Source organism: Anabrus simplex, chromosome 1, assembly GCF_040414725.1.
Source record: "Anabrus simplex isolate iqAnaSimp1 chromosome 1, ASM4041472v1, whole genome shotgun sequence".
Taxonomy (NCBI): Eukaryota; Metazoa; Arthropoda; class Insecta; order Orthoptera; family Tettigoniidae; genus Anabrus; species Anabrus simplex.
Window position 1 is genome coordinate 455851168 of NC_090265.1, and position 10583 is coordinate 455861750.

Sequence of the window (10583 nt, forward strand, 5' to 3'; positions counted from 1 at the left end):
GGATTCGGCGTCGGATAGTGATGACTGTACTTCTACTTCGTCACAAAAAAGAAAGCCATAATTTAAATCCGAGAAGGCAAAAGAGAAAAGTAACGCGTATGTGCATATAATGCGAAGTGGGAAACCAACACGCCATACTTATCTCCTGATCGAAGTAACGTTCACAAGGAATTTGTAAAATATGCAAGATGACGTTCAATGTTTCTCATGGATGAAGGGTCTTCAACCCACAGACTGGGAAGAAATTATACAATAAAGATGAGTGAAATGTATTTTTCTGTTATTACTTAGTAAAAGTACTCTTGGTCAAAATAGAGGGAAACAAGCAACTCAATGCTTTTGAAAGTGTTTCAATTTTTGTCGTTTTAAAATTACAGTTAAAAATGTATTTGGCTCCCAAAATTGTGGAATGTCTCACTTTTTGACTGTCTTGTCCCTCATTCGTTCGTGTAACAGTTGCTCACCCTAAGCACACAGCAGGAGACCTGTACTTACAGTAAGACACCCTCCAGTTGTTCCCGAATTGTGGCCGACTAGTTCGATGTACACTCGGCGGGTGTGAGGATGCTCGTCTGGTCCCTAAGATCACCCGACCCCAATGCTGTTGAGCATATCTAGGAGCTATCGAGAGGGATGTTCGCGCTGTTGACCAAGCTCCGAGCTATGTCTGAGCATTACGAGAGGCTGTGCAGGGATCATGGGACAGCATGACTTCCCACGCTTCTGGCATCTGTAATTCAATTGTTCATCAGTGTATATTTATTAATTAAAATGTATTTATTTATTTATACACAACTTGTTGGAAATTAATAGTATTAAATACTGTATTGTATGTATATATCTATGTATTGTGCATGCGACAATTACAATGTGTCGTCCGAGCGTACGAAATTATGGAAGGAAAGGGTTTCACAAGGAATATCAATATTTTGGAAAGAAAACACATTCGACACAAAATTAATGTAAATATTTATTACAATTCAGAGCGTGATTTAAACTCGCCGACTGGTGACACGGGATAACGAATATGGGATCCCCCGCTGGGTCTGATTACACATTAAGTTTTAGTTTTGTGATTTCTTGATTGCCAGCTTATCATTCTACATTAGTTGTTTTATCTTAGTAGTATTTGAATCACCCAATTTGACAAGTGGTTATTTTAGCTTTGAGTTATCGACAAACTCCAATTAAGTTGAATAATGGAACACGTTATTTAACTCCTATAACTCAATCATCGGTTATCATGACTTATTACATGAATATTTATGTTCCTAAAAGTCTCGAAAATGAACTTGCTAATACACTTGATTACAACTCCATTGATACAATAATTCCTGATGAATTCATAACTTGACTTAATCGTTAGTTAGATTCTTCAATTAATTGGTTTACTGTAATCCAAGAATTACAAATTGATTTATGTTTAATTCATTCATTCACTAACTTGTTAAATAATTTTCTTGATTTATCGACGCATTTATGAATTGTGTAATAAATTCATTAGCTTGCTAATTGCTTCACTCATTAATTGATGTATTAATGAATTAGTTAATTTCGTTAGTTGATTGGCTTGTTGTTTTTGCAACCTAAACCTATCACTGTTCTTACCAGCATAATTATATATAAGAAAATCATCAAATTAAAGTAACGTAGCCTACCCAGACATCTCTTTCTATTTCCAGAACGTCTATTGTCAATACTGGACAACCCAACAGCGGAGCATTTACACGACGCGCCATTACAGAAAATTACACACATGAATATATTGTTAATCATTTAATGATGACCTGAAAATAGCATGGATAAGAAAATCTAAACTAACTAGAAGTTCCAGTCACTGCAGGGTCCCCATAATTAGGTATATAATTTACAAAGTCTATCATTTTTATTATTACAGTACATCAAGACTATTAAAGGTCTTCTGACGGGTCACGTCAAAATTGAAACTCTCGTTGTACGTTAATCATACACCATCTTGAATAAGCGTGACAGGTATTCGGGGCGTCACTAATTAACTGAAATCACTTTCAACTATACATAAGTCTTACTCTGAGACACGTCAGATCAGCAAACGCGTAAGGTATTCTCACTTAAAGGGAAATTCACGGTAACACAAACCTCGCACAGTATAATGGATACAAAAACTGTACTCGTTGCTATAGGATGTAACTATCATATTACTCGGGCTCAGTTTCCAAAACATCCACGCAAGTAGGCTCACACGACCTAACCGTACCATTCCAAAGGCGCGTCTTCAATAAAAATCCACAAAATGAGCACATAAATCAATCGATTATACTCACATAATCGCATTATGATTATTATTCCATCATTAATTCTGTTTAATTCACGACCTCATTTTATTATTATCTTATGATTATTGTTGTTATTTACATTTAAAGTTGCCACGCTTACTTAAATAAGGATAATTTAGTGAAGATCGATGCCTCGTGGTAGACCTGTAAGTCTCTGTACCCGGTATGATTCAATTAATTGTCTTTAAAAGAATATCACAATTGTCGTAACTTAGTTTTTTAACGATAGCGATCATGATTATTATTATTATTAGTATTGTTATTATTATTATTATTAGTATTATTATTGCTGTTGTTGTTGTTACTAGTAGACTGGTGCTGCTCCGCAGCATTACTTGTACATACAGTAGGTCAGATAACTCGTCCTGATATGCCTCTCGCATTCCTATTGTTTTGCCTGCATTTTCAATAGTTTTATGAACATTTAATACCGGAAATTTAGTTTATAACACTTCATTTTATACAATATTTCATGTTTTTCGAACATTCGGCCGTATCTGGATCTTAACATTTTCAAACCATCTTGCCCGAGATAGTGCAATACACAATTGGCCGTGGCTGAATACTGGTTCGGGCAATTAGACTACCGACTTTATCGAGAGTTTGTCCCTGCGCTTTATTAATGGCCATACAGAAGGCTAGTCGACTTGATACCTTCCCGTCTGTGCGTATGTCGACTGTTTTCTCTTAGCAGCATGGAAGTTATTACCAACGTACATTCCGTATATTCCGAAGCTAGGGAAGGTCACAGAATCAAATAGTATCTAGCAGAGAATAGTATTCTTCCATCATCAGAGGAAGTGCATACTCTCTGACTTGACAGGTATTAATGAAACCTGGCTGCATGCAATGGCATCACTAAGGATGAAAATCACACATATCAGAATATTAAGGAAAGTGTTAGTCGCTTAGCAACCTGCTAAGTACAGAATGTATTGCGGGTTAGGGTAAGCCTTCGCCTGCAGTTATTGGAGTGATCATTTGATGATTTGATTTTATGATTCCTTTAAGTTGGCTGAACTTAGAAACCTATCAATGTCTCATGATTCACCGGCAGGTAATTCCAGAGGGAGTAAAACAGAAAGGAAGCAAATCGGTCCAGTAGAACGGACGGACGGATTTGCCAAACCTATTTTTAGTAAACTTTTTTAATATATGGATTATTACTATCATTACCTCGTCGATCATAGTGGAAAATATTCAAATAGAAGACCGGCATGATGGGACACATAGACATCTGAATAAAAATGAATAAAAATATAGGCCTGCCACAACGATAGAGGATAAGATTGAAATAGAGAGGAAATATCGAGACTTAACTAAATACACAAGTAAACTACTTCTAGTAAGGACAAGTTGCGAGATCATTTTACAGTCAAATCTACAAAACAAAATATGGCTTTCTACTCATGGTAGATGTCTTGAATTCAACTCGTTGTCTCTGCTCTTCCACCGGATATCAAATTCAGACTAGGACATCGCATCCTGTTTAGCTGTGGCTTCCCATGTTCTAGATGAGGACGAATTCGCAAGTCCAGGTAAGCTTCCTTACATGAAGATACAAGTTGCAACAGCTGCTTCACGATGTTTCGATGCAACGTTGACGGTACCTGAAACTGAAAACAAAATGAGAACATCTTCCAGAAACCCAGAAACACTGATTAGAATTATTCTATGGAGTTCGAACTTAACTTAGTTCAGACGAGGTGAATATTGCGAGTGAGAGAGAAATCGCCATGAATTATATCGATTTGAAATGTTAGTTGTGACGTAGGAAGCGGAAGTGAAACTCTGTCGGTTGTTGAAGACGTCACATAGAATATTCCAGAGAAGTAATTGTTCACATATTAAAAATTGCCTCCATAAAGTTTTAACTACACGCACAACACGGTCAGATACGTTCCTTACTCAGCTGTTGGTTTTTTTATTACTTGCCGGCTGATGAAAACTGAGTTGACAGATGTTCTAGGACCTTGACTCGCTGGTGGGTTGTTAAGTAAAACACACCGGGCGGCAGATAACACACGCGTGCAGACTGAATTTATTATACACTCGTCAAAAATATCGGGGGTAGTATGTATGTATGCTGTGTACTCAGTCCAAGAAGCTGGTTGCTTGGATCCTGAACAGCTGCTCCACCAGCTGTCATAGATGACCTAGGTGTCACTGAAGAGGTTTACAAGGGAAATGAAGAGAGGTATTTTACCGTAGCTTTCCTCACCGTGCTGGAAGTTGCTACTACATATCTGTCTGCCAAGCCCACTGAAATTCACGTCCGGCTCCATGGATGAATGGTTTGCGTGCTGGCCTTTGGACACAGGGTTCCCGGGTTCGATTCCCGGCAGGGTCGGGAATTTTAACCATCATTGGTTTATTTCTCTGGCACGTGGGCTGGGTGTATGTGTCATCTTCATCGTCCTTTCATCCTCATCATTTCGCGCAGGTCGCCTACGGGAGTCAAAACAAAAGACCTGCATCTGGCGAGCCGAGCATGTCCTCGGACACTCCCGGCACTAAAAGCCATGCCCCATTTCATTTCAGTTCATTTCATTTCATTTTTTCACTGAAATTCACGCACCAACGGACCCTATGACCGACATTTTTCTATCACTTGTAGCAGGGACTGGTTGTAAGCCATTGTGTTTCTAACATCGTTCATGCCTCAGTCATTTCCATATTGTCAAAGTCAAGGCCGAGACAGAGTCAGGTCACTGAAAGTAGCAAGTTTATTCTAGCTCATACTTGAAAACATGGTGCATTCTAAATTCTAAGTCTTGTTTCCAAGACAGAAGTACTATATTGTGTAAATGAAAATTTCCCTTATTTAATAAAGTCGTATTAAAGGTTCTTGATGGGAACTGTAATATTAAATTACATTTATCTTGTAGTATCGAGAAGATCGGGATTACCTCACACAGTATACTTTGGCAAGGCTGAAATCCACGAATTAACATCCAACCATGACAGCTTTAATAATAGCAATACACTCCCAGCTCGCTTGCTCAAAACTGATTCTTTGCGGGTACAATAATTTTATACTGATTTGAGCAACTAGGACGGAGTGCACTAAGGTTCACACCACACGGATGAAGAGGAATGTGGGTTAAGGAAAAAGATTATCCTGCAGGCGATTTTACGATCATTGGGATGTTAAGTTACGGTCACTTGATTCTCAATTCAATACACATCATTTTATATTACGGTTGCACAGGTTGAGACAGCCGACACACACACACACACACACACACACACACACACACACACACACACACACACACACACACACACACACACACACACACACACACACACACACACACTGAGCGAGTCAGTTACGCAGTTCATCTAGATGTTACAGTTTTCTCACGATTTATGTACAGTAAGTGATAGTAAGGAGTAGTTGGTAAGAGAGAGCAGGACATTCCCGGAAGAGGAGGGGGTAGGACGGGCCTACCCCTTAGAAATAAAAGAGCGATATATGCGGAACGAGGAGGAGAGGGGCGGGGTACAGTAGGAGAGCTGTTACAGCCTCACAAGTATCTGGTAGGGATGGTTGGAGGCGTCTTACGGGCTCCGCGGATAGGGCCGGTCGTGTCATCATGAGAGGGCGGTCTTTTTCTCACCAGGGATGAAGACATGGCCGGACATCAGTAGTTTATTTATTTTATTTATTTTCTATCCAGTGGGATCGATGGACGTGGCTTGTAGGGACTGAGGATGACTGCTGTGGTGATCCTCCCTAGGAAGTGTCACGTTTCCGGAGTATCTGATGGACCTCATGGCATGCCCCAAAGAGTCTCGTGTTGTTGTATTTCTTTGTTCCTTTTTTCCTGTTTTTTGTAAGTTGTTTTGTATTGTGAACACTTATTTGGGGCCGAACGCCTGTTATGTTCAAGAATAAATACAAATACCTTACATTCAGTAGTAAAGCCACGGTTGTTTCCTTCGTAATCCTAGCCCTGTCCCATTCCACCACCGCTATGATACCTGCCTGTGTCGATGCGACGTAAGAAGTATACACGCAAACACAAAGTAGATACTGTATGTCTGCTGTCACTTCCACGAAGTACAAGAACTACGTGATTTGAAAAGTGACTGTGTCTAGAAAACTGAGCTCAGTACTTTCACTCTAGACTTCAGTGTGGCGATGGGAAATTATATTGACGGACTTCACTAATTGCGTGACAATGTTGTGCGTGCTAGCATGAAGAAGGGGAGTACTACGTGAAGGAAACTGTTGCAGTTTAAAACGATATAGTAATAACTGGTGCAAAATGGATAGAAGAACGTGCTGAACACAATGAGCTAATGAAGACGATGTGGATCAGGCGAAAAATGAACAAATGTTACAATGTAAAATGAGGCTTATCGTGGTTCTTAGTTGGCCGATTAGCGAAGCTGAATGAATAATAATAATAATAATAATAATAATAATAATAATAATAATAATAATAATAATAATAATAATGATAATAATAATAATAATTAGTGTTTGCGTATTTAGACGAGAGACTGATCCCACCGAATGTCCCGAGAGTTAAATGTTCCTCAGTGATCAAAAACGATTCCGTGTGCTCTCTTTTACTATTGTTTTTTTCGTCATGCCGATTCAAGTCTTTGCTGACTCAGCCAGTTTTTCTTTCTTTCTTTGTTTCTTTCTTTCTTTCTTTCTTTCCTTCTTTCTTTCTTTCTTTCTTTCTTTCTTCCATAAACCCCATCATCCTCATATTGATAGCTCCCTTTCCAATTTGATTTCTTTCGCCAAGTGGTTTCAAAGGATTCCCTCATCTATCAAATTAAAATGGGACTCCATTACTCCCATAGGTCCGAGGCTTGATTAAAATAATCTGAGCACAGTAGATTCTGTCAAGCAGGATGCTACCCTACTTACACATAGCCCCAGTGGGATAAACTCCTATAATGAGTTAACGGACCACCGGTCGATTGTGTAGTCCTAGCCACCTGAACACAACAAGAGCCACGACTAGGAATACGTCCGAGATGCCCAGTCCTATTCCATAGCAACTGGTATTCCGACTCTTAGGACCACTTACTGGGCCACTCAGCTGTTGCCAGTGGCTCACGAACTAGGATATGACCACATTAACTCACACCACGAACCAAATGATGATGATAATAATAATAATAATAATAATAATAATAATAATAATAATAATAATAATAATAATAATATAGAAATGGAATCCATCAAAAGAAATCCAACAAGGAAGTCTACAGCAAAATAGAGAAAATTGCCGACACAATCAGAAAAAGACGGGCACGATTTTACGGTCATCTGAAAAGACAGAAGAAAGTTAACTAAAGAAATCTTTCACTTTTTTGATTCAAACCCCAAAACCACAATTCCCTGGTTTACAAATACCAAAGAAGACCTGCAAATGCTACATATCTCAGCTGAAGACGCCTTTAACAGAGATCTCTTCCGCAAGAAAATATTGACGAACGGGCTAAACCGAGACGAGCAACCGAAGAGAACACACGGTGCCCCTTGGACAGAGGAGCGTAAGCAGGCCCACTCACAAAGGAGGGAAATTTGGGCTCTAAAGAAGGCCAAGTTCAGTGTCAAATGCAACAAGACTTAACGTGGTCCTTGATGGCCCCAGCGAATTATATATATATATATATATATATATATAATACATATACCTTTAACTTCAATGATGCTGAAGAGCCAGAATTCTGGAAAGGAATTCATGGAAGTTCCAGTTAATATACTGATATGGTTCGATCATATTTAAGGAGTCTGAAATGCTAACCAACCAAGGAGTTCGACCTTGAGGATGAGTCGGCTATTTTTACTGATAATAGGGCTACGATTTCATATTACGACGTTGCCCATTTACTTATCATCGAAACTATGCAGGACGCTTCCAGATGAGCTAAAAAGCCATTTTGGTATAGACCCAGAAAGTTCTTTCGAGCAGAAAGATGAAAAAATATTACAAATAATATTTCCACTTCTGAAGTGCTACATGGACTTGAGGTTCACTCGGCAAACACCAAGAATGATTACCAGGTTAATTCTCGGAGCAAAGGTTGCCGGGCACAGAGCTAACCACGCTACCGTACTTAGAGCCGAGGTTACGGAAACCGGAACCTTTCACGTTCCGCTCCTCCAAGAGCCTTCTATAACACCAGCGAGAATACTCATGGGCTAGCTTGTTGTAAGATCTCACTTTGACCATACATAGCTCGGATTGCACACTGTAAACTGTATCTGGCGGATATCTGACAGGTCTCCTCATGATCTCGAAGTATTTACGTGCTGGTCTCTTTGTGGTGTAACTTACAGTCTTATTCTTGAAGTTGGCTGTCCATAAATACTGTGCGTATATGCTGGTGTCTGTGGGAACGACCAGAATATTGAAGAAATGTTTCACACTCGGCTGTCTGGACATCAGTTCAGATATAATGAGTAGGGGTCTACGATAGTTCATTGAAAATCTCTTGTTTGTTGTTATTAGGAGCCGTATGAGGTGAAAGTCCATCAGTTGTAGATTCAGTATTCAGACATATCATAATCATGACTCTGACGGCTATTTTGAGGCTGTAGGCTGTGAATATGTCAGATTCGTATCGTGGAGAAATAAATAACCGGCATTCATCACGTGACTAAACTACTACTAATTTCCCGGGCTAATGTCGATTGAGTCCAGTTTTATGGCTGAATGCCCTTCATGACGCCAACCCATGTGGAGGGTTGTAGTCACTATTGCGTATTTCTGTATTGGTTGGTAATATGTTCCGTTGTGCGTGACTGAATATGAAATACGCAATCCGGCTGGCATTTAACTCTGGGCCGTGTTGACCAAATGCTACTAGGCTGATAATTCAGTCACGGAGCCGGTAATCACATTCCAAATCCTAGCATCTAATCTATATTAATAACCTGAAAATAGCACAGACACTACCAAAACGCAGACCTTATTCACATTTGGACCGTTGCATCTTATGGATGGGCTTCGTAACCATGCAATCTCTACCCGTTAGGACAAGGGGCAACAGCAACACTACTTTTCAAAATACCGACTCATTTATCTTGCTTAAATGTCATCAGTATTACGCGCAGTATGACCAAAACTTTCTGTTTCAGGTAGGAGATTCGCAGAGCTGCAAATCAAGGTAGGGGTTGCGTCAATAATCCTCCATTACGATATAAAGAGGACTGTAAAGACTCCAGACCCTGTTGTCCAAGATCCAGATCATTTCTTCGCAACAGCAAAGGATGGCCTCTGGCTTGACTTCCAGAAGCTAGAGACTGATTGATAATCTATGTAGCCTATGAATATGTACAGAATTGTAACGAATGTCAATGTACGAATAAGACTTCTGTATAACAATAATGTTGAAATGCACCAATTTGTAATAACCCAACTTCATTTTGCCGTATTCTTAAATAGACGCAACAGAAGCATTTTACAAATGAAGTGCCCACTTCCAATGGACAGAGTCCAGAAGATAGAGGGGAATAGGTGAGGAGAAAGGAGAAGAATGAGAATGTATTATAATGAATAATATTGATAAAATGATTTAAACAGTTTTCATGAAAATATCATTGGTAGAATACGCACTTTGATAACAATAACATGGCGCAGACATATAAATGAAAAGCATTATTTATAATAGTTTTTTATCTGACTTTGCTCACTCCTCTTTTGGGGACATTTCATATTTCCCAATTATCAACGACCAAGGATCAGTCAATCAATTAATCAATACTGATCTGCATTTAGGGCAGTCGACCAAGTGGCAGATTCCCTATCTGTTGTTTTCCTCAATACTGACCTGCATTTAGGGCAGTCGCCCAGGTGGCAGATTCCCTATCTGTTGTTTTCCTAGCCTTTTCTAAAATGATTTCAAAGAAATTGGAAATTTATTGAACATTTTCCTGGGTAAGTTATTCCAGTCCCTAACTCCCCTCCCTATAAATGAATATTTGCCCCAATTTTTCTTAATGAATTCCAACTTCATCTTCATATTGTGATTTTTCCTACTTTTAAAGACGCCACTCAAACTTATTCGCCTACTAATGTCATTCCACGCCATGTCTCCGCTGACACCTCGAAACATATCACTTAGTAGAGCAGTTCGTCTTCTTTCTCTTCGTTCTTCCCAGCCCAAACTTTGCAACATTTTTGTAACGCTGCTCTTTTGTCGAAAATCACTGAGAACAAATCGAGCTGCTTTTCTTTGGATTTTTTCCAGTTCTTGAATCAAGTAATCCTGGTGAGGGTCCCATGCACTGGA

General features: G+C 39.3%; 1 protein-coding gene across 1 annotated transcript in view; it reads left to right on the top strand.

Annotated features, from left to right (window-relative positions):
* LOC136867270 (cytochrome P450 6j1) overlaps positions 1-9735 on the top strand; it is a 91283-nt gene extending 81548 nt beyond the window's left edge. Inside the window, exon 9 of the mRNA XM_067144419.2 lies at positions 9430-9735. Coding sequence (XP_067000520.2) covers positions 9430-9602 — 173 coding nt within the window. The 3' untranslated portion in view covers positions 9603-9735. The remainder of the gene's footprint in view (positions 1-9429) is intronic.
* The last annotated feature ends 848 nt before the right edge of the window (positions 9736-10583 follow it).